Source organism: Myxine glutinosa, chromosome 6, assembly GCF_964187855.1.
Source record: "Myxine glutinosa chromosome 6, kmMyxGlut1.1, whole genome shotgun sequence".
NCBI lineage: Eukaryota > Metazoa > Chordata > Myxini > Myxiniformes > Myxinidae > Myxine > Myxine glutinosa.
Window position 1 is genome coordinate 3,144,501 of NC_136266.1, and position 26,361 is coordinate 3,170,861.

General features: G+C 43.3%; 1 protein-coding gene across 1 annotated transcript in view; it reads left to right on the forward strand.

Annotated features, from left to right (window-relative positions):
- The window catches only part of LRWD1 (leucine rich repeats and WD repeat domain containing 1), a 79,505-nt gene that overhangs the window by 46,476 nt on the left and 6,668 nt on the right, over positions 1-26,361 (forward strand). Inside the window, exons 7-9 of the mRNA XM_078779540.1 lie at positions 21,853-21,953; positions 24,715-24,882; positions 25,004-25,107. Coding sequence (XP_078635666.1) covers positions 21,853-21,953; positions 24,715-24,882; positions 25,004-25,107 — 373 coding nt within the window. The remainder of the gene's footprint in view (positions 1-21,852; positions 21,954-24,714; positions 24,883-25,003; positions 25,108-26,361) is intronic.

Sequence of the window (26,361 nt, forward strand, 5' to 3'; positions counted from 1 at the left end):
TAGTCTCCAGTGGTGGCAGCTTTTTCACACTCGTCTCTGTGCCACCGGTTGTTGTTAAGTTTTGTTTGTGTCGATTGTTGTTCGTATCGTGTGCTCGTTACCAAGTCTTTTGCGTGCCCATTTGATTATTTTGATCTTTTGTGTCTGCCTCACCTAGTTAGGCCTTTCCATTTTCTCCCGCCTCACACACGAGTTCATCATTCTCTCCACCTATCTTTCTCGCAATCGCAATTCACTCCCTCACCCCAACCCCTTCCATATAAAAAAAACAAAAAAAGGCCTCGTACCTCTTGTTTTGATGGTCCATTTCGTTCTTCGTTAGCCACATGTTTGATAGGCCTACTTCCTCATTCACTCTTTGCTAAACATTATCTTTTGTCAGACTCTTCCTTTAAACTGTGCCTAAAAACCATTCCCTCACTTCCTTTTCTTCTCAAGACAACCACAATTAAATAATAAATTAATTCATTTATTTCATTCATTCTGACATCACTCCTCAAGTAATTCGCACCCTTAAATCCATATATTTATTCCACCTCGTCTTCACTTATCTTACCCATAATAATAATAACAATAATAATAATAATAACAATAATAATAACTATAACTGCCACTTTATAACTGCTGGCAGTGATAACCGTTTTCCTCCACATTCCCACTTTGATACAACCTTGCTTTGATACAACCTTGCTTTGATACAACCACGCTTTGATACAACCTTGCTTTGATACAACCATGCTTTGATACAACCACGCTTTGATACAACCCCGCTTTGATACAACCTTGCTTTGATACAACCCCGCTTTGAGACAACCCCGCTTTGATACAACCTTGCTTTGATACAACCTTGCTTTGATACAACCTTGCTCTAATACAACCCCGCTTTGATACAACCACGCTTTGATACAACCCCGCTTTGATACAACCCTGCTTTGATACAACCCCGCTTTGATACAACCCCGCTTTGATACAACCTTGCTTTGATACAACCCCGCTTTGAAACAACCCCGCTTTGATACAACCCCGCTTTGATACAACCCCGCTTTGATACAACCTTGCTTTGATACAACCCCACTTTGATACAACCCCGCTTTGATACAACCTTGCTTTGATACAACCCCGCTTTGATACAACCTTGCTTTGATACAACCTTGCTTTGATGTAACCCCGCTTTGATACAACCTTGCTTTGATACAACCTTGCTTTGATACAACCCCGCTTTGATACAACCTTGCCTTGATACAACCTTGCTTTGATACAACCTTGCTTTGATACAACCCCGCTTTGATACAACCTTGCTTTGATACAACCTTGCTTTGATACAACCCCGCTTTGATACAACCACGCTTTGATACAACCACGCTTTGATACATCCCCGCTTTGATAAAACCACGCTTTGATACAACCCCGCTTTGATACAACCATGCTTTGATACAACCACGCTTTGATACAACCACGCTTTGATACAACCACGCTTTGATACAACCACGCTTTGATACAACCACGCTTTGATACAACCCCGCTTTGATACATCCCCCCTTTGATACAACCTTGCTTTGATACAACCTTACTTTGATACAACCTTGCTTTGATACAACCTTGCTTTGATACAACCTTGATTTGATACAACCTTGCTTTGATACAACCTTGCTTTGATACAACCTTGCTTTGATACAACCTTGCTTTGATACAACAGTGCTTTGATACAACCTTGCTTTGATACAACCTTGCTTTGATACAACCCCGCTTTGATACAACCATGCTTTATACAACCCCGCTTTGATACAACCACGCTTTGATACAACCTTGCTTTGATACAACCTTGCTTTGATACAACCTTGCTTTGATACAACCCCGCTCTGATACAACCTTGCTTTGATACAACCTTGCTTTGATACAACCTTGCTTTGATACAACCCCGCTCTGATACAACCTTGCTTTGATACAACCTTGCTTTGATACAACCCCGCTTTGATACAACCTTGCTTTGATACAACCCCGCTTTGATACAACCTTGCTTTGATACAACCTTGCTCTGATACAACCCCGCTTTGATACAACCACGCTTTGATACAACCCCGCTTTGATACAACCCCGCTTTGATACAACCCCGCTTTGATACAACCCCGCTTTGATACAACCTTGCTTTGATACAACCCCGCTTTGATACAACCCCGCTTTGATACAACCCCGCTTTGATACAACCCCGCTTTGATACAACCTTGCTTTGATACAACCACGCTTTGATACAACCCCGCTTTGATACAACCTTGCTTTGATACAACCCCGCTTTGATACAACCTTGCTTTGATACAACCCCGCTTTGATACAACCTTGCTTTGATACAACCTTGCTTTGATACAACCCCGCTTTGATACAACCTTGCTTTGATACAACCTTGCTTTGATACAACCCCGCTTTGATACAACCTTGCTTTGATACAACCTTGCTTTGATACAACCTTGTTTTGATACAACCCCGCTTTGATACAACCCCGCTTTGATACAACCTTGCTTTGATACAACCCCGCTTTGATACAACCTTGCTTTGATACAACCTTGCTTTTATACAACCTTGCTTTGATACAACCTTGCTTTGATAGAACCTTGCTTTGATACAACCTTGCTTTGATACAACCCCGCTTTGATACAACCTTGCTTTGATACAACCTTGCTTTGATACAACCTTGCTTTGATACAACCCCGCTTTGATACAACCTTGCTTTGATACAACCCCGCTTTGATACAACCTTGCTTTGATACAACCTTGCTTTGATACAACCTTGCTTTGATACAACCTTGCTTTGATACAACCCTGCTTTGATACAACCTTGCTTTGATACAACCCCGCTTTGATACAACCACGCTTTGATACAACCCTGCTTTGATACAACCTTGCTTTGATACAACCCCGCATTGATACAACCCTGCTTTGATACAACCTTGCTTTGATACAACCCCGCTTTGATACAACCCTGCTTTGATACAACCTTGCTTTGATACAACCCCGCTTTGATACAACCATGCTTTGATACAACCCCGCTTTGATACAACCTTGCTTTGATACAACCCCGCTTTGATACAACCCTGCTTTGATACAACCTTGCTTTGATACAACCTTGCTTTGATACAACCCCGCTTTGATACAACCTTGCTTTGATACAACCTTGCTTTGATACAACCCCGCTTTGATACAACCTTGCTTTGATACAACCTTGCTTTGATACAACCTTGCTTTGATACAACCCCGCTTTGATACAACCTTGCTTTGATACAACCTTGCTTTGATACAACCTTGCTTTGATACAACCCCGCTTTGATTCAACCTTGCTTTGATACAACCCCGCTTTGATACAACCTTGCTTTGATACAACCTTGCTCTGATACAACCCCGCTTTGATACAACCACGCTTTGATACAACCCCGCTTTGATACAACCCTGCTTTGATACAACCCCGCTTTGATACAACCCCGCTTTGATACAACCCCGCTTTGATACAACCCCGCTTTGATACAACCCCGCTTTGATACAACCACGCTTTGGTACAACCCCGCTTTGAGACAACCTTGCTTTGATACAACCCCGCTTTGATACAACCTTGCTTTGATACAACCCCGCTTTGAGACAACCCCGCTTTGATACAACCTTGCTTTGATACAACCTTGCTTTGATACAACCTTGCTCTAATACAACCCCGCTTTGATACAACCATGCTTTGATACAACCCCGCTTTGATACAACCCTGCTTTGATACAACCCCGCTTTGATACAACCCCGCTTTGATACAACCTTGCTTTGATACAACCCCGCTTTGAAACAACCCCGCTTTGATACAACCCCGCTTTGATACAACCCCACTTTGATACAACCTTGCTTTGATACAACCCCACTTTGATACAACCCCGCTTTGATACAACCTTGCTTTGATACAACCCCGCTTTGATACAACCTTGCTTTGATACAACCTTGCTTTGATGCAACCCCGCTTTGATACAACCTTGCTTTGATACAACCTTGCTTTGATACAACCCCGCTTTGATACAACCTTGCCTTAATACAACCTTGCTTTGATACAACCTTGCTTTGATACAACCCCGCTTTGATACAACCTTGCTTTGATACAACCTTGCTTTGATACAACCCCGCTTTGATACAACCACGCTTTGATACAACCACGCTTTGATACATCCCCACTTTGATAAAACCACGCTTTGATACAACCCCGCTTTGATACAACCATGCTTTGATACAACCACGCTTTGATACAACCACGCTTTGATACAACCACGCTTTGATACAACCACGCTTTGATACAACCACGCTTTGATACAACCCCGCTTTGATACATCCCCCTTTGATACAACCTTGCTTTGATACAACCTTACTTTGATACAACCTTGCTTTGATACAACCTTGCTTTGATACAACCTTGATTTGATACAACCTTGCTTTGATACAACCTTGCTTTGATACAACCTTGCTTTGATACAACCTTGCTTTGATACAACCTTGCTTTGATACAACCTTGCTTTGATACAACCTTGCTTTGATACAACCTTGCTTTGATACAACCCCGCTTTGATACAACCACGCTTTATACAACCCCGCTTTGATACAACCACGCTTTGATACAACCTTGCTTTGATACAACCTTGCTTTGATACAACCTTGCTTTGATACAACCCCGCTCTGATACAACCTTGCTTTGATACAACCTTGCTTTGATACAACCTTGCTTTGATACAACCCCGCTCTGATACAACCTTGCTTTGATACAACCTTGCTTTGATACAACCCCGCTTTGATACAACCTTGCTTTGATACAACCCCGCTTTGATACAACCTTGCTTTGATACAACCTTGCTCTGATACAACCCCGCTTTGATACAACCACGCTTTGATACAACCCCGCTTTGATACAACCCCGCTTTGATACAACCCCGCTTTGATACAACCCCGCTTTGATACAACCTTGCTTTGATACAACCCCGCTTTGATACAACCCCGCTTTGATACAACCCCGCTTTGATACAACCCCGCTTTGATACAACCTTGCTTTGATACAACCACGCTTTGATACAACCCCGCTTTGATACAACCTTGCTTTGATACAACCCCGCTTTGATACAACCTTGCTTTGATACAACCCCGCTTTGATACAACCTTGCTTTGATACAACCTTGCTTTGATACAACCCCGCTTTGATACAACCTTGCTTTGATACAACCTTGCTTTGATACAACCCCGCTTTGATACAACCTTGCTTTGATACAACCTTGCTTTGATACAACCTTGTTTTGATACAACCCCGCTTTGATACAACCCCGCTTTGATACAACCTTGCTTTGATACAACCCCGCTTTGATACAACCTTGCTTTGATACAACCTTGCTTTTATACAACCTTGCTTTGATACAACCTTGCTTTGATAGAACCTTGCTTTGATACAACCTTGCTTTGATACAACCCCGCTTTGATACAACCTTGCTTTGATACAACCTTGCTTTGATACAACCTTGCTTTGATACAACCCCGCTTTGATACAACCTTGCTTTGATACAACCCCGCTTTGATACAACCTTGCTTTGATACAACCTTGCTTTGATACAACCCCGCATTGATACAACCCTGCTTTGATACAACCTTGCTTTGATACAACCCCGCTTTGATACAACCCTGCTTTGATACAACCTTGCTTTGATACAACCCCGCTTTGATACAACCATGCTTTGATACAACCCCGCTTTGATACAACCTTGCTTTGATACAACCCCGCTTTGATACAACCCTGCTTTGATACAACCTTGCTTTGATACAACCTTGCTTTGATACAACCCCGCTTTGATACAACCTTGCTTTGATACAACCTTGCTTTGATACAACCCCGCTTTGATACAACCTTGCTTTGATACAACCTTGCTTTGATACAACCTTGCTTTGATACAACCCCGCTTTGATACAACCTTGCTTTGATACAACCTTGCTTTGATACAACCTTGCTTTGATACAACCCCGCTTTGATTCAACCTTGCTTTGATACAACCCCGCTTTGATACAACCTTGCTTTGATACAACCTTGCTCTGATACAACCCCGCTTTGATACAACCACGCTTTGATACAACCCCGCTTTGATACAACCCTGCTTTGATACAACCCCGCTTTGATACAACCCCGCTTTGATACAACCCCGCTTTGATACAACCCCGCTTTGATACAACCCCGCTTTGATACAACCACGCTTTGGTACAACCCCGCTTTGAGACAACCTTGCTTTGATACAACCCCGCTTTGATACAACCTTGCTTTGATACAACCCCGCTTTGAGACAACCCCGCTTTGATACAACCTTGCTTTGATACAACCTTGCTTTGATACAACCTTGCTCTAATACAACCCCGCTTTGATACAACCATGCTTTGATACAACCCCGCTTTGATACAACCCTGCTTTGATACAACCCCGCTTTGATACAACCCCGCTTTGATACAACCTTGCTTTGATACAACCCCGCTTTGAAACAACCCCGCTTTGATACAACCCCGCTTTGATACAACCCCGCTTTGATACAACCTTGCTTTGATACAACCCCACTTTGATACAACCCCGCTTTGATACAACCTTGCTTTGATACAACCCCGCTTTGATACAACCTTGCTTTGATACAACCTTGCTTTGATGCAACCCCACTTTGATACAACCTTGCTTTGATACAACCTTGCTTTGATACAACCCCGCTTTGATACAACCTTGCCTTAATACAACCTTGCTTTGATACAACCTTGCTTTGATACAACCCTGCTTTGATACAACCCCGCATTGATACAACCCTGCTTTGATACAACCTTGCTTTGATACAACCCCGCTTTGATACAACCCTGCTTTGATACAACCTTGCTTTGATACAACCCCGCTTTGATACAACCATGCTTTGATACAACCCCGCTTTGATACAACCTTGCTTTGATACAACCCCGCTTTGATACAACCCTGCTTTGATACAACCTTGCTTTGATACAACCTTGCTTTGATACAACCCCGCTTTGATACAACCTTGCTTTGATACAACCTTGCTTTGATACAACCCCGCTTTGATACAACCTTGCTTTGATACAACCTTGCTTTGATACAACCTTGCTTTGATACAACCCCGCTTTGATACAACCTTGCTTTGATACAACCTTGCTTTGATACAACCTTGCTTTGATACAACCCCGCTTTGATTCAACCTTGCTTTGATACAACCCCGCTTTGATACAACCTTGCTTTGATACAACCTTGCTCTGATACAACCCCGCTTTGATACAACCACGCTTTGATACAACCCCGCTTTGATACAACCCTGCTTTGATACAACCCCGCTTTGATACAACCCCGCTTTGATACAACCCCGCTTTGATACAACCCCGCTTTGATACAACCCCGCTTTGATACAACCACGCTTTGGTACAACCCCGCTTTGAGACAACCTTGCTTTGATACAACCCCGCTTTGATACAACCTTGCTTTGATACAACCCCGCTTTGAGACAACCCCGCTTTGATACAACCTTGCTTTGATACAACCTTGCTTTGATACAACCTTGCTCTAATACAACCCCGCTTTGATACAACCATGCTTTGATACAACCCCGCTTTGATACAACCCTGCTTTGATACAACCCCGCTTTGATACAACCCCGCTTTGATACAACCTTGCTTTGATACAACCCCGCTTTGAAACAACCCCGCTTTGATACAACCCCGCTTTGATACAACCCCGCTTTGATACAACCTTGCTTTGATACAACCCCACTTTGATACAACCCCGCTTTGATACAACCTTGCTTTGATACAACCCCGCTTTGATACAACCTTGCTTTGATACAACCTTGCTTTGATGCAACCCCGCTTTGATACAACCTTGCTTTGATACAACCTTGCTTTGATACAACCCCGCTTTGATACAACCTTGCCTTAATACAACCTTGCTTTGATACAACCTTGCTTTGATACAACCCCGCTTTGATACAACCTTGCTTTGATACAACCTTGCTTTGATACAACCCCGCTTTGATACAACCACGCTTTGATACAACCACGCTTTGATACATCCCCACTTTGATAAAACCACGCTTTGATACAACCCCGCTTTGATACAACCATGCTTTGATACAACCACGCTTTGATACAACCACGCTTTGATACAACCACGCTTTGATACAACCACGCTTTGATACAACCACGCTTTGATACAACCCCGCTTTGATACATCCCCCTTTGATACAACCTTGCTTTGATACAACCTTACTTTGATACAACCTTGCTTTGATACAACCTTGCTTTGATACAACCTTGATTTGATACAACCTTGCTTTGATACAACCTTGCTTTGATACAACCTTGCTTTGATACAACCTTGCTTTGATACAACCTTGCTTTGATACAACCTTGCTTTGATACAACCTTGCTTTGATACAACCTTGCTTTGATACAACCCCGCTTTGATACAACCACGCTTTATACAACCCCGCTTTGATACAACCACGCTTTGATACAACCTTGCTTTGATACAACCTTGCTTTGATACAACCTTGCTTTGATACAACCCCGCTCTGATACAACCTTGCTTTGATACAACCTTGCTTTGATACAACCTTGCTTTGATACAACCCCGCTCTGATACAACCTTGCTTTGATACAACCTTGCTTTGATACAACCCCGCTTTGATACAACCTTGCTTTGATACAACCCCGCTTTGATACAACCTTGCTTTGATACAACCTTGCTCTGATACAACCCCGCTTTGATACAACCACGCTTTGATACAACCCCGCTTTGATACAACCCCGCTTTGATACAACCCCGCTTTGATACAACCCCGCTTTGATACAACCTTGCTTTGATACAACCCCGCTTTGATACAACCCCGCTTTGATACAACCCCGCTTTGATACAACCCCGCTTTGATACAACCTTGCTTTGATACAACCACGCTTTGATACAACCCCGCTTTGATACAACCTTGCTTTGATACAACCCCGCTTTGATACAACCTTGCTTTGATACAACCCCGCTTTGATACAACCTTGCTTTGATACAACCTTGCTTTGATACAACCCCGCTTTGATACAACCTTGCTTTGATACAACCTTGCTTTGATACAACCCCGCTTTGATACAACCTTGCTTTGATACAACCTTGCTTTGATACAACCTTGTTTTGATACAACCCCGCTTTGATACAACCCCGCTTTGATACAACCTTGCTTTGATACAACCCCGCTTTGATACAACCTTGCTTTGATACAACCTTGCTTTTATACAACCTTGCTTTGATACAACCTTGCTTTGATAGAACCTTGCTTTGATACAACCTTGCTTTGATACAACCCCGCTTTGATACAACCTTGCTTTGATACAACCTTGCTTTGATACAACCTTGCTTTGATACAACCCCGCTTTGATACAACCTTGCTTTGATACAACCCCGCTTTGATACAACCTTGCTTTGATACAACCTTGCTTTGATACAACCTTGCTTTGATACAACCTTGCTTTGATACAACCCTGCTTTGATACAACCTTGCTTTGATACAACCCCGCTTTGATACAACCACGCTTTGATACAACCCTGCTTTGATACAACCTTGCTTTGATACAACCCCGCATTGATACAACCCTGCTTTGATACAACCTTGCTTTGATACAACCCCGCTTTGATACAACCCTGCTTTGATACAACCTTGCTTTGATACAACCCCGCTTTGATACAACCATGCTTTGATACAACCCCGCTTTGATACAACCTTGCTTTGATACAACCCCGCTTTGATACAACCCTGCTTTGATACAACCTTGCTTTGATACAACCTTGCTTTGATACAACCCCGCTTTGATACAACCTTGCTTTGATACAACCTTGCTTTGATACAACCCCGCTTTGATACAACCTTGCTTTGATACAACCTTGCTTTGATACAACCTTGCTTTGATACAACCCCGCTTTGATACAACCTTGCTTTGATACAACCTTGCTTTGATACAACCTTGCTTTGATACAACCCCGCTTTGATTCAACCTTGCTTTGATACAACCCCGCTTTGATACAACCTTGCTTTGATACAACCTTGCTCTGATACAACCCCGCTTTGATACAACCACGCTTTGATACAACCCCGCTTTGATACAACCCTGCTTTGATACAACCCCGCTTTGATACAACCCCGCTTTGATACAACCCCGCTTTGATACAACCCCGCTTTGATACAACCCCGCTTTGATACAACCACGCTTTGGTACAACCCCGCTTTGAGACAACCTTGCTTTGATACAACCCCGCTTTGATACAACCTTGCTTTGATACAACCCCGCTTTGAGACAACCCCGCTTTGATACAACCTTGCTTTGATACAACCTTGCTTTGATACAACCTTGCTCTAATACAACCCCGCTTTGATACAACCATGCTTTGATACAACCCCGCTTTGATACAACCCTGCTTTGATACAACCCCGCTTTGATACAACCCCGCTTTGATACAACCTTGCTTTGATACAACCCCGCTTTGAAACAACCCCGCTTTGATACAACCCCGCTTTGATACAACCCCGCTTTGATACAACCTTGCTTTGATACAACCCCACTTTGATACAACCCCGCTTTGATACAACCTTGCTTTGATACAACCCCGCTTTGATACAACCTTGCTTTGATACAACCTTGCTTTGATGCAACCCCGCTTTGATACAACCTTGCTTTGATACAACCTTGCTTTGATACAACCCCGCTTTGATACAACCTTGCCTTAATACAACCTTGCTTTGATACAACCTTGCTTTGATACAACCCCGCTTTGATACAACCTTGCTTTGATACAACCTTGCTTTGATACAACCCCGCTTTGATACAACCACGCTTTGATACAACCACGCTTTGATACATCCCCACTTTGATAAAACCACGCTTTGATACAACCCCGCTTTGATACAACCATGCTTTGATACAACCACGCTTTGATACAACCACGCTTTGATACAACCACGCTTTGATACAACCACGCTTTGATACAACCACGCTTTGATACAACCCCGCTTTGATACATCCCCCCTTTGATACAACCTTGCTTTGATACAACCTTACTTTGATACAACCTTGCTTTGATACAACCTTGCTTTGATACAACCTTGATTTGATACAACCTTGCTTTGATACAACCTTGCTTTGATACAACCTTGCTTTGATACAACCTTGCTTTGATACAACCTTGCTTTGATACAACCTTGCTTTGATACAACCTTGCTTTGATACAACCTTGCTTTGATACAACCCCGCTTTGATACAACCACGCTTTATACAACCCCGCTTTGATACAACCACGCTTTGATACAACCTTGCTTTGATACAACCTTGCTTTGATACAACCTTGCTTTGATACAACCCCGCTCTGATACAACCTTGCTTTGATACAACCTTGCTTTGATACAACCTTGCTTTGATACAACCCCGCTCTGATACAACCTTGCTTTGATACAACCTTGCTTTGATACAACCCCGCTTTGATACAACCTTGCTTTGATACAACCCCGCTTTGATACAACCTTGCTTTGATACAACCTTGCTCTGATACAACCCCGCTTTGATACAACCACGCTTTGATACAACCCCGCTTTGATACAACCCCGCTTTGATACAACCCCGCTTTGATACAACCCCGCTTTGATACAACCTTGCTTTGATACAACCCCGCTTTGATACAACCCCGCTTTGATACAACCCCGCTTTGATACAACCCCGCTTTGATACAACCTTGCTTTGATACAACCACGCTTTGATACAACCCCGCTTTGATACAACCTTGCTTTGATACAACCCCGCTTTGATACAACCTTGCTTTGATACAACCCCGCTTTGATACAACCTTGCTTTGATACAACCTTGCTTTGATACAACCCCGCTTTGATACAACCTTGCTTTGATACAACCTTGCTTTGATACAACCCCGCTTTGATACAACCTTGCTTTGATACAACCTTGCTTTGATACAACCTTGTTTTGATACAACCCCGCTTTGATACAACCCCGCTTTGATACAACCTTGCTTTGATACAACCCCGCTTTGATACGTCCTTGCTTTGATACAACCTTGCTTTTATACAACCTTGCTTTGATACAACCTTGCTTTGATAGAACCTTGCTTTGATACAACCTTGCTTTGATACAACCCCGCTTTGATACAACCTTGCTTTGATACAACCTTGCTTTGATACAACCTTGCTTTGATACAACCCCGCTTTGATACAACCTTGCTTTGATACAACCCCGCTTTGATACAACCTTGCTTTGATACAACCTTGCTTTGATACAACCTTGCTTTGATACAACCTTGCTTTGATACAACCCTGCTTTGATACAACCTTGCTTTGATACAACCCCGCTTTGATACAACCACGCTTTGATACAACCCTGCTTTGATACAACCTTGCTTTGATACAACCCCGCATTGATACAACCCTGCTTTGATACAACCTTGCTTTGATACAACCCCGCTTTGATACAACCCTGCTTTGATACAACCTTGCTTTGATACAACCCCGCTTTGATACAACCATGCTTTGATACAACCCCGCTTTGATACAACCTTGCTTTGATACAACCCCGCTTTGATACAACCCTGCTTTGATACAACCTTGCTTTGATACAACCTTGCTTTGATACAACCCCGCTTTGATACAACCTTGCTTTGATACAACCTTGCTTTGATACAACCCCGCTTTGATACTACCTTGCTTTGATACAACCTTGCTTTGATACAACCTTGCTTTGATACAACCCCGCTTTGATACAACCTTGCTTTGATACAACCTTGCTTTGATACAACCTTGCTTTGATACAACCCCGCTTTGATTCAACCTTGCTTTGATACAACCCCGCTTTGATACAACCTTGCTTTGATACAACCTTGCTCTGATACAACCCCGCTTTGATACAACCACGCTTTGATACAACCCCGCTTTGATACAACCCTGCTTTGATACAACCCCGCTTTGATACAACCCCGCTTTGATACAACCTTGCTTTGATACAACCCCGCTTTGATACAACCCCGCTTTGATACAACCCCGCTTTGATACAACCCCGCTTTGATACAACCACGCTTTGGTACAACCCCGCTTTGAGACAACCTTGCTTTGATACAACCCCGCTTTGATACAACCTTGCTTTGATACAACCCCGCTTTGATACAACCTTGCTTTGATACAACCTTGCTTTGATACAACCCCGCTTTGATACAACCTTGCTTTGATACAACCTTGCTTTGATACAACCTTGCTTTGATACAACCCCGCTTTGATACAACCTTGCTTTGATACAACCTTGCTTTGATACAACCCCGCTTTGATACAACCTTGCTTTGATACAACCTTGCTTTGATACAACCCCGCTTTGATACAACCACGCTTTGGTACAACCACGCTTTGATACATCCCCGCTTTGATACATACCCGCTTTGATACAACCACGCTTTGATACAACCACGCTTTGATACAACCCCGCTTTGATACAACCACGCTTTGATACAACCCCGCTTTGATACATCCCCCCTTTGATACAACCTTGCTTTGATACAACCTTGCTTTGATACAACCTTGCTTTGATACAACCTTGCTTTGATACGACCTTGCTTTGATACAACCTTGCTTTGATACAACCTTGCTTTGATACAACCTTGCTTTGATACAACCTTGCTTTGATACAACCCCGCTTTGATACAACCACGCTTTATACAACCCCGCTTTGATACAACCACGCTTTGATACAACCTTGCTTTGATACAACCTTGCTTTGATACAACCTTGCTTTGATACAACCCCGCTCTGATACAACCTTGCTTTGATACAACCTTGCTTTGATACAACCTTGCTTTGATACAACCTTGCTCTGATACAACCTTGCTTTGATACAACCTTGCTTTGATACAACCCCGCTTTGATACAACCTTGCTTTGATACAACCCCGCTTTTATACAACCTTGCTTTGATACAACCTTGCTCTGATACAACCCCGCTTTGATACAACCACGCTTTGATACAACCCCGCTTTGATACAACCCCGCTTTGATACAACCCCGCTTTGATACAACCTTGCTTTGATACAACCCCGCTTTGATACAACCCCGCTTTGATACAACCCCGCTTTGATACAACCCCGCTTTGATACAACCTTGCTTTGATACAACCACGCTTTGATACAACCCCGCTTTGATACAACCTTGCTTTGATACAACCCCGCTTTGATACAACCTTGCTTTGAGACAACCCCGCTTTGATACAACCTTGCTTTGATACAACCTTGCTTTGATACAACCCCGCTTTGATACAACCTTGCTTTGATACAACCTTGCTTTGATACAACCTTGCTTTGATACAACCCCGCTTTGAAACAACCTTGCTTTGATACAACCTTGCTTTGATACAACCCCGCTTTGATACAACCTTGCTTTGATACAACCTTGCTTTGATACAACCCCGCTTTGATACAACCACACTTTGATACAACCACGCTTTGATACATCCCCGCTTTGATACATCCCTGCTTTGATACAACCACGCTTTGATACAACCACGCTTTGATACAACCCCACTTTGATACAACCACGCTTTGATACAACCACGCTTTGATACAACCATGCTTTGATACAACCACGCTTTGATACAACCCCGCTTTGATACAACCATGCTTTGATACAACCCCGCTTTGATACATCCCCGCTTTGATACAACCTTGCTTTGATACAACCCGCTTTGATACAACCTTGCTCTGATACAACCTTGCTTTGATACATCCCCGCTTTGATACAACCACGCTATGATACAACCCCGCTTTGATACATCCCCCCTTTGATACAACCTTGCTTTGATACAACCTTGCTTTGATACAACCTTGCTTTGATACAACCTTGCTTTGATACAACCTTGCTTTGATACAATCTTGCTTTGATACAACCTTGCTTTGATACAACCTTGGTTTGATACAACCCCGCTTTGATACAACCACGCTTTGATACAACCCTGCTTTGATAAAACCTTGCTTTAATACAACCTTGCTTTGATACAACCCCACTCTGATACAACCTTGCTTTGATACAACCTTGCTTTGATACAACCTTGCTTTGATACAACCCCGCTCTGATACAACCTTGCTTTGATACAACCTTGCTTTGATACAACCCCGCTCTGATACAACCTTGCTTTGATACAAACCCGCTCTGATACAACCTTGCTTTGATACAACCTTGCTTTGATACAACTCCGCTTTGATACAACCCCGCTCTGATACAACCAGGCTTTGATACAACCCCGCTTTGATACAACCCCGCTTTGATACAACCTTGCTTTGATACAACCTTGCTTTGATACAACCTTGCTTTGATACAACTCCGATTTGATACAACCCCGCTCTGATACAACCACGCTTTGATACAACCACACTTTGATACAACCCCGCTTTGATACAACCCCGCTTTGATACAACCTTGCTTTGATACAATCTTGCTTTGATACAACCTTGCTTTGATACAACCCCGCTTTGATACAACCCCGCTTTGATACAACCTTGCTTTGATACAACCCCGCTTTGATACAACCTTGCTTTGATACAACCTTGCTTTGATACAACCCCGCTTTGATACAACCCCGCTCTGATACAACCTTGCTTTGATACAACCTTGCTTTGATACAACCCCGCTTTTATACAACCTTGCTTTGATACAACCTTGCTCTGATACAACCCCGCTTTGATACAACCACGCTTTGATACAACCCCGCTTTGATACAACCTTGCTTTGATACAACCCCGCTTTGATACAACCCCGCTTTGATACAACCTTGCTTTGATACAACCACGCTTTGATACAACCCCGCTTTGATACAACCTTGCTTTGATACAACCCCGCTTTGATACAACCTTGCTTTGATACAACCCCGCTTTGATACAACCTTGCTTTGATACAACCTTGCTTTGATACAACCCCGCTTTGATACAACCACACTTTGATACAACCACGCTTTGATACATCCCCGCTTTGATACATCCCCGCTTTGATACAACCACGCTTTGATACAACCACGCTTTGATACAACCCCACTTTGATACAACCACGCTTTGATACAACCACACTTTGATACAACCATGCTTTGATACAACCACACTTTGATACAACCCCGCTTTGATACAACCATGCTTTGATACAACCCCGCTTTGATACATCCCCGCTTTGATACAACCTTGCTTTGATACATCCCCGCTTTGATACAACCATGCTATGATACAACCCCGCTTTGATACATCCCCCCTTTGATACAACCTTGCTTTGATACAACCTTGCTTTGATGCAACCTTGCTTTGATACAACCTTGCTTTGATACAACCTTGCTTTGATACAACCTTGCTTTGATACAACCTTGCTTTGATACAACCTTGCTTTGATACAACCTTGCTTTGATACAACCTTGCTTTGATACAACCCCGCTTTGATACAACCACGCTTTGATACAACCCCGCTTTGATAAAACCTTGCTTTGATACAACCTTGCTTTGATACAACCCCACTCTGATACAACCTTGCTTTGATACAACCTTGCTTTGATACAACCTTGCTTTGATACAACCCCGCTCTGATACAACCTTGCTTTGATACAACCTTGCTTTGATACAACCCCGCTCTGACACAACCTTGCTTTGATACAAACCCGCTCTGACACAACCTTGCTTTGATACAACCCCGCTCTGACACAACCTTGCTTTGATACAAACCCGCTCTGATACAACCTTGCTTTGATACAACCTTGCTTTGATACAACCTTGCTTTGATCCAACCCCGCTTTGATACAACCTTGCTTTGATACAACCCCGCTTTGATACAACCTTGCTTTGATACAACCTTGCTTTGATACAACCTAGCTTTGATACAACCTTGCTTTGATCCAACCCCGCTTTGATACAACCTTGCTTTGATCCAACCCCGCTTTGATACAACCTTGCTTTGATACAACCTTGCTTTGATACAACCTAGCTTTGATACAACCTTGCTTTGATACAACCTTGCTTTGATACAACCGAGCTTTGATACAACCTTGCTTTGATACAACCTTGCTTTGATACAACCTTGCTTTGATACAACCCTGCTTTGATACAACTCCGCTTTGATACAACCCCGCTCTGATACAACCAAGCTTTGAAACAACCCCGCTTTGATACAACCCCGCTTTGATACAACCTTGCTTTGATACAACCTTGCTTTGATTTTAATTATGACGTCATAATTTGACAAGTACAACGCTTGATTCGATCAGTATGAATTTTTTTCTCTGCAATTCTTGGTCCGATTAACACGAAATTTTCACCATAGGAGGGCATCCTCCTGTAGAATATTTCAATGATTATTATGACGTCATAGGTCACGTGGTACAGGTGCAGTCTTGGAAAAACTTCGCACCTCTATATTTCTGAAACCACTCCATGGAAAAAATTGAGACCTGGCTCATTGTCACCGACTCCCCATGGGGAATAAGATATGTTAATGATGATGTCATCGGTTTCTTTGTTATGACGTCATAATTCGACAAATATAACACTTATCCATCCGATCATTATTTCAAAAATTTCAGCAACTGTTGGTCGGATGGACACGAAATTTTCACCATAGGAGCACCTCCTCCTTTAGAATATTTTAATGACAGTCATGACGTCATAGGTCATGTGTTACAGGCGCCATTTTGGAATAACCGATAAACGTTGCACCTCTATATCTCCAAAACCACTCTATGGAAAAAATTGAAACGTGGCTCATTGTAAATAACTACATATGGGGAATAGGTGTTGTTAACGATGACGTCATTGGTGCCATAATTATGACGTCATAATTCGACAGGGACAACGCTTAGTCTGATCAGTTTGAAATTTATTGAGCATGATCTATGCAACAATTATTTAGAGAATATAAATTTATGATGTCATCGCTCACGTGGTCTGGCAGCCATATTGGATAAAAAAAAAGAAACGCTCAAAAACAGAAGAGTTGGATCACATCAAGTTGACTGCGCAGAGTAAGTATTCTATGAATACCATCTAGTTTTATAAGCAGTCTTTACTATCCTGTCGAGTTGGGATCGGTCTTCCCATGTTGAACTGCCATACCAAGCAGTGTAAGACAGTGTAAGGACATCCCATCCTTCCAATTCAAGCAAAGTCATGAAATCCATCATTGCTAATGATGTCAAGTATTTCCTGGTTTCAAACAACCTGATCCCTTTCCATCAGTTTGGCATCCATCCTGGCCACAACTCTGCACTGCTGCTGCTCCCCTCTTAGCAATGGTTGGAGGCGCTCAATCTCGATCATGAGGTTACAACCGTATTTTTCAAGTGTCGAGGGCAATTGCCACAATCTGGAATCCTGCTTTGTGTGCCAGGTTCTCTGCCTATGGCATAAAATGTAGCCTTCATTCCTGGATTTCTGACTTCCTCCACTTCACAGTCAATGGGTTGCCATCAATGGAGCCATTTCCTCCCCTCTCCCAGTGGAGGCTGGAGTTCCCCAATGCAGTGTTTTGGCCCAGTCTTGGTCCTCAATCCTCATCTAGATAAATGACCTCGCTGATGCTCCAGAAAACCCTCTTCCTTTTTGCAGATGACTCCACATTGTGTCGTACAGACCTAGAAAATATGTCCTTCAAACCTAGAAAATCTCACAGTATCATCCTGTAACTCCAGAAGGATCGTTAAACTAACCCATATTTTGAATCCTTGGTCATCCACTGGAAGAGGTTCAGTCTTGAAGTTCTAGGCTTTGCCATCGGTCATGACCTTTCCTGGATGGACCACATAGCAAAGCTGGCCACCAAAGCCAACTGCAGACATGGCATCCTACGCCAATCCAACGTTCTTTGGAAAATCAGAATATCACAATACAACACCTTTGTCCATGGCTAAGTGGAGCACTGCTCTCCCCTATAGGCTGGCACCTCGGGACCACATCGGTCTGTCCTGGGTTTTGTTGAAACTAAGGCTCTCAAAATTATTGGAATTCTGTGTGATGAGGATGAAGCACAATGTATGTTATGTTGCTCTCACATCACAGGTAGGTCTCTGGTCTTTGTTCTCCACTGTCTATTTTCCAAAATTGCTCCCCTTTGCTCTCTGTCCTCTGACCCTCCCCATCTACCCAGGATGCGTTATTTCAATAAACTCATCCTGGTTAAAATCCAGGCTGACTGCACACCTCAACTCCTTTATTACTCACCAAACCCATCCATACTCACCTTTATTACTCACCTCACCTTACAGAGACTGTCCTGTCTCTCTCTTCCCTCAAGGGCTTCAAGTATTCAGTGTAACACCATCTCTTGTCATCCCCAGTCCTGGCCCATGATCTTCATTACCCCATTAACATTTCATAGCCCAACCATATTACTTGTGAGGTTCAGTGTTTCCTAACCTTCTCCATCTCCTCTTTTCATGGTTTTTCATTGCCTTGATGTTTGTCCCACTGTCAGTTCTACCTTCCTCTTCCCCGAGCCTCACTACTGTAAATAAAAATATTCTTGCCACTGGTACACAGAATACTGTGGTGAGGCATTTGCCTTTTTTCTTTTTTTGTATACCTAGTTGAGGCTCGTATAATAGCTAACAAAAAGAACATATAATAAAGGGAGCAGGAGACGAGAGAGGGAAGCACAACAACAGTAGAGAGGGTGAGGGAGGTACATGGGATAAACAAGATGGACACTACAGGGGATTTCAGGAAAGAAAATGGAATTTGAAGGAGGTGGATTTGGGGTGTATTAATGGGGGGAGAAAGATGAAGGTTTTGGATGGGGGAGGATAAGAGATGGTGGTGAACAGCTGTTTTAAAGAATTGGAGGGAGGAGATGGATTGAAGAGAGTGAGGGAGTTTGTTCCAGAGGCGGGAAAAAAGAGGAATGAAAGAGTGAAGGTGAGCAGAGAGTCTTGATTTTGGCAGTTTGACCATAAGAGGGTTGCTGGCAGATCTTGTGCGACCTGTAGGAATATTTGGGGGGACAGAGCCCAGAGAGAGCTGGGGGGGGGGGGGGCAAGGCCGGAGAGGAGTCGGTCGAAGACAGAAAGACCACCAACCTGCCTGCGGTGAGAGAGAAATATCCTCAGAATCAGCTTCAGCGTGGGAGATTCCAATGATTCTGAAAGCTTTGGTTTCTTTAGTGTGAAGCCGAGCTAGGTGTGAGGCAGGAGCACCAGCCCAGAGAGGAGAGCAGTATTCCATTGAGCTGCGGATGAAAGCCTTGTATGTGGTGAGGAGCTCAGGTGTGCCAAGGGAGGACTTTGCACGACGGAGGATGCCCAGTCGGCGACTGGGTTTGGAGGCCAGCTTGGAAATGTGGTTTTCCCAGGAAAGATCAGGGCAGATAGTGAGACCCAAAAGCTTGAGCGACAGAACTTCTTGGAGAGGATTATTCAGAACGTAGATGGGAGGGTTGTCCAGTCGGTCTTTTCGGAGAGACATTGTAAGAGTGTGAGATGTGTCAGGATTGAAAGACATGTTCTACTTGTTTGAACAGTCTGTGATTTTGTCCAGGTCTGCAGAGAGTGAGGAGGCTGCAGACTGCTGGTCTGAGGGATGAGGAATGGAGCGGCAGAGAGTGGAGTCCTCAGCAAAGAGATAAAGAGGATTTTCAAGAGAGTCGGAGAGATCATTGATGAAGACCAGAAAAAGCACAGGGCCCAGAACACTGCCTTGGGGAACTCCAGCCTGAACAGGAAGGGGAGATGAGAGAACCCCATTCAGGGCCACACGTTGACTACGACCAGAGAGGAAGTCCGCCAGCCATGCGTGGAGATTTCCATGGAAACCATCAGAGGAGAGTTTGGTGAGCAGAGCGGGGTGCCAGACCATATCGATGTCAAGGGAGACAGCTCTGATTTCCTGTTTGGCATTGAGGACCTCCATCCATTGTTGAGACAGCAGAAGCAACATGTCCAGAGTAGAATGACCTGATCTGAATCCAAATTGATGATCAGAGATCAAGCCTTTGGAGAAGAGGAAGGATTTGATGTCAGAAGCGATGATGGATTCCATGACTTTGCTGATTATTTGGAGCAGGCTGATTGGTCTGTAGTTGCAAGGATCTGTTTTTGCCCCTTTTTTGTGTAAAGCGGTAATGTTGGCTTATTTCGAAGATGATGGCAGATGACCTTGAGGAAAAGATAGGGTGAAAAGAGCAGAGAGAGGGTGAGATAGAGCGGCAGAGCAGGATTTTAGTACCCGTGGGCTGATGCCGTCTGGTCCATTTGCAGAATCAGAGTCGAGATTTGACAAAAACTTCTCCACCTTGTCAGGAGAGAAGGACACAGAGTCCAGGATCGACTGGGTAAGGTAAGGGTAAGGTGGGTTCGACTGGGTAAGGTGGGTACAGAGAGAGATGGGTTTGGGACACAAGATTTTGAGGCAAACAGAGTTGAGGCATTCGGCTTTGTCACGTGCGGAGTCAGCTGTGTATCCATTTGAGGTGAGGCAGGGGATGGAGGGGGAACAAACACCAGAAACAGATTTGACCAGATGCCACCAGGATTTGGAGGAGGGAGACAGGTTTGAGAGTTCAGTCTTGAGAGTAGAGAGATATTGTTTCCTGGCTCTCCTGAGGGTGGACACACACTTGTTCCAGGCTTTGTGAAAGGAACTGAGATTATCTTCAGTTGTATTTGCCTTCCAAGAGGCGAACGCAAGTTGTTTGAGGTAAACTGCCTCACCACAAGATTGCCTGCCAGTTCCACATTCCCCCACATGCCCATTCTTCCACGAAGTATCCCTCTACCCTGTTGTTGGTCTGCTTCCCCCCAGGCATCACCATGTGAAGTTCTCTTTTCCCGTTGTAAAAAACACCAAGAATGCTGATTGGAGGACCGTGGATGCTCTTGTTTTTGTGTCAGATGATGTCATTGGTTGGTACAGACACAAACACAAAAACATACACACACAAACACACAAAAACACACACACAAACACACAAAAAACACACAAAAGCACACAAAAACATACACACAAACACACACATACGCAAAAACAAAAACATTCACACAAACACACAAAAAAAACACACAAACACAAAAATACACAGAAACTTCAAAAGCCCAGGCCCAGATGGAATTCCAAATTTCTGGTTGAAACAAACTTGATGCTCTTCACAATCACTACGCCAGGACATTTAACAAACTGATCCAAGAGGAAAAGGCAGTGGATGAGTGGCTCAGAGAAGAGAACAACCTTCTCATCCCAAAATGGGAGAAAACCCAACTTCCCCACAAATACAGGCCGATAACATGTCGACCAACATACTAACATACAAACTGCTGACAGGAGTCATCACATAAATGATGTACCATCATCTAACACAGCAAGGAGGTTTAGAGGCAGAACAAAAGGGATGTAAGAGAGGGTGTTATTGAACAAATGATCACCTACTACTGAACAAGGCCACACATGAAAATTGCAAAATGTGAAGAACTAAATTGTCCACCGACTGGATAGACAATAACAAAGCTTTTGACAGTGTCCCACATTCGTGGATGATAAAATGCAAATATACAAAATCAATCCTTAAATAATCAAACCGATTGAGAAAGCAATGGAGCTCTGGAATACCACATCGATATTACAGCACTCGGAAGGGAATATCGAAATACCAGATGTGACGATACGTTGTGGGATCTTCTAGGGAGACAGTTTTTCCCCCCTTCTGTTTTGTCTGGCTCTGGACCCACTAAGTAACCTCATCAATGAACAAGGACGCGGATACGCCTTAACAACCAATAGAAGAACATCCAAAGAAATAGGACAGGTCACACATCTACTATACATGGATGATTTAAAGCTCTTCTCAACAAATGACAATAAAATTGACAGAACAACTAAAACTAGTAAAGTGGTTTTCCGAGGACATATAAATGGAATTTGGACAAGACAGGTGTGCCAAGTGCACATTTGTACAAGGTAAACCAACAAAAACACAACATAAAAATTGACCTTGAAACAACAATACAACAGTTAGAAAACGAAGCATCATTCAAATACCTCGGAGTCGAAGAGGGCCACCAAATATGTCACAAACAAATGTGCAAAACAATCACCAAAGAATACTTACGTAGAACGAAGCTGATCCTGAAAACATACCTCTCCCCAAGAAACAAAATCAAAGCCATAAACCAGCTCGCACTAACTGTTACAATATAGCTGCGGAATAATAAACTGGGCCCAATCAGAAATCAACAAGTTAGACATCAAAACAAGAAAACTCCTCACCATCCACAAAATGTTCTACAAAAACCAGTGCATCCCGAGAATGTACCTGCCGTGACGAGAGGGAGGGAGCGGCCTGATGGAACTCAACCAGGTGCGCAGAGCGACGAGTATGTGAAATGTTCAACAGACTATCGGATGCAATTTGTAAACAAACATGAACACAACAAAACCTGAAAAAGTATCCCTAACTCACCTTGCAAATAATTTCCAATAACAGGTGTGAATAGAAGATGCCGCACAGGAAAATGAAACGGCAACAAATTGCAAAAAAAGACAAAATAAATATACAAAGAGAAATATCAAGAAATATACACCAACAACTGGAAGAATGACAAAATAACAGACAAAAACCAAAAAATAATTGGACAGAGTGGGGATAGACAAAGAAGGCTCATTGGAATGTCTAAGAAGAGGTCAGCTCAACTGGGACGGAGAACGAATCATAATAAATCCACAAGATCAAGGACATTACACCAATGGATTTTAAAAGATTGCGGGACTGAGCCAGACGGACAAGTGTAGATTCTGCAAGACAGAAACAGGAAGTACTAGTCATCTGCTCTGGGGATGCAAAAAACTATTATCAGAACAACTTTACACACAACGACACAACAAAGTATGCCAAGCGATTCATTGGCAAATCTGCAAAAAAATGTAAACATCCCAGAACCAGAAAACTCATGGAAACACGAACCAAGGTCAATCATTGGAAATGAGGACGTCGTGCTCATATACAACCTGATGATTCCATCGAATGTGAACATCGAAAACAAAGCATCGCGTCCGGACATTGTACTCAGGAACAAAAAGGAAAAGACAGCATTGATGATTGAGATATCAGTACCCAGCGATTTTGGCTTAAACAATGCATAAATGAAGAAAATGACCAAATAGAAGGACCTCAAAAATGAGGTCAATAGATGTTGGAAGCTGAAGAGCATCAAAATTGTACGAGTGATAATTGGATCAATAGGAATGATGAAGAAGAACCTCACTGAGATTTAAAAAATCATCTCCGGGAATATTACCACAAATGAACTAAAACTGGAGGCAATCTGGGGTTCAGTGACGATCCTGAAAAGAAAACTTGGAACAAAACTGTGAAAAAGATGAACAGCTTGGTCCATGATCCGTGATCCCTTGCAGAAGAGGAGATGGATACTTTGGGTCCTTGGAGGACTCCGATCCATCTCCTGAAACCCGCAAATGGAGATAACAACCAACGACACACACACACACACACACACACACACACACACACACACACACACACACACACACACACACACACACACACACACACACACACATACACACACACACACACCAGTACAAGATAGCCAGTTCACACGTTTTCTACCCAACCAGTAATTTTGTGACAATTTATTATTTTCCTTCACAAAGCTTCAAGGAGTGTGGGGCAGGGATCGTTGTACCTGTGGAGCTGGGCCCAGAGTGTACAGGTGGAGGGTTGGCCCGCTCGGATTAGTCGGCCATGTCGGGCAGTCATTCTCGCCGTGCTACCTTGGATGATCACACAGGAGTTGTACACCGGCCTGGCGTCCGTTCCAGGTGATTGGACATTTGCGTATCTGCTTTTTTTTAGCCTTTGTGGATCGACGATGTGTTTGATTGGTTGGTACAAGTTTGATAGAGTGGTTGTTGAGTATGCTAATGTGTGCCTCCATGCTAGGCCACCATTACCTGGTGAGTGGAGCTGTGGGTGGCTCTCTCTACGTGTACAACCTAAGAGACATGATCGATGGAAATGAAAATGCAGGAAAATGCAATCCCCAGGTAAGACTGAATGCTTGGGATTTGACAAAGGCTCATCACGGATCCGCCATTACCCTGTTAAAAAGGCTCATCACTGATTCGCCATTACCCCGTTAAAAAGGTTCATCACTGATCCGCCATTACCCTGTTAAAAAGGTTCATCACTGATCCACCATTACCCTGTTAAAAAGGCTCATCACTGATCCACCATTACCCTGTTAAAAAGGCTCATCACTGATCCACCATTACCCTGTTAAAATGGCTCATCACTGATTCGCCATTACCCTGTTAAAAAGGCTCATCACTGATCCACCATTACCCTGTTAAAATGGCTCATCACTGATCCGTCATTACCCTGTTAAAATGGCTAGTCACTGATCCGCCATTACCCTGTTAAAATGGCTCATCACGGATCTGCCATTACCCTGTTAAAATGGCTCATCACAGATCCGCCATTACCCTGTTAAAATGGCTCATCACTGATCTGTCATTACCCTGTTAAATTGGCTCATCACTGATCCGCCATTACCCTGTTAAAAAGGTTCATCACTGATCCGCCATTACCCTGTGAAAAAGGCTCATCACTGATCCGCCATTACCCTGTGAAAAAGGCTCATCACTGATCCGCCATTACCCTGTTAAAAAGGCTCATCACTGATTCGCCATTACCCTGTTAAAAAGGCTCATCACTGATCCACCATTACCCTGTTAAAATGGCTCATCACTGATCCACCATTACCCTGTTAAAAAGGCTCATCACTGATCTGCCATTACCCTGTTAAAAAGGCTCATCACTGATTCGCCATTACCCTGTTAAAATGGCTAGTCACTGATCCGCCATTACCCTGTTAAAATGGCTCATCACGGATCCGCCATTACCCTGTTAAAATGGCTCATCACGGCTCCGCTATTACCCTATTAAAATGGCTCATCACTGATCCACCATTACCCTGTTAAAAAGGCTCATCACTGATCCGCCATTACCCTGTTAAAAAGGCTCATCACTGATCCGCCACTACCCTGTTAAAATGGCTCATCACTGATCCGCCATTACCCTGTTAAAATGGCTCATCACTGATCCGCCATTACCCTGTTAAAAAGGCTCATCACTGATCCGCCATTACCCTGTTAAAAAGGCTCATCACTGATCCGCCATTGCCCTGTTAAAATGGCTCATCACTGATCCACCATTACCCTGTTAAAAAGACTCATCACTGATCCGCCATTACCCTGTTAAAATGGCTCATCACTGATCCGCCATTACCCTGTGAAAAA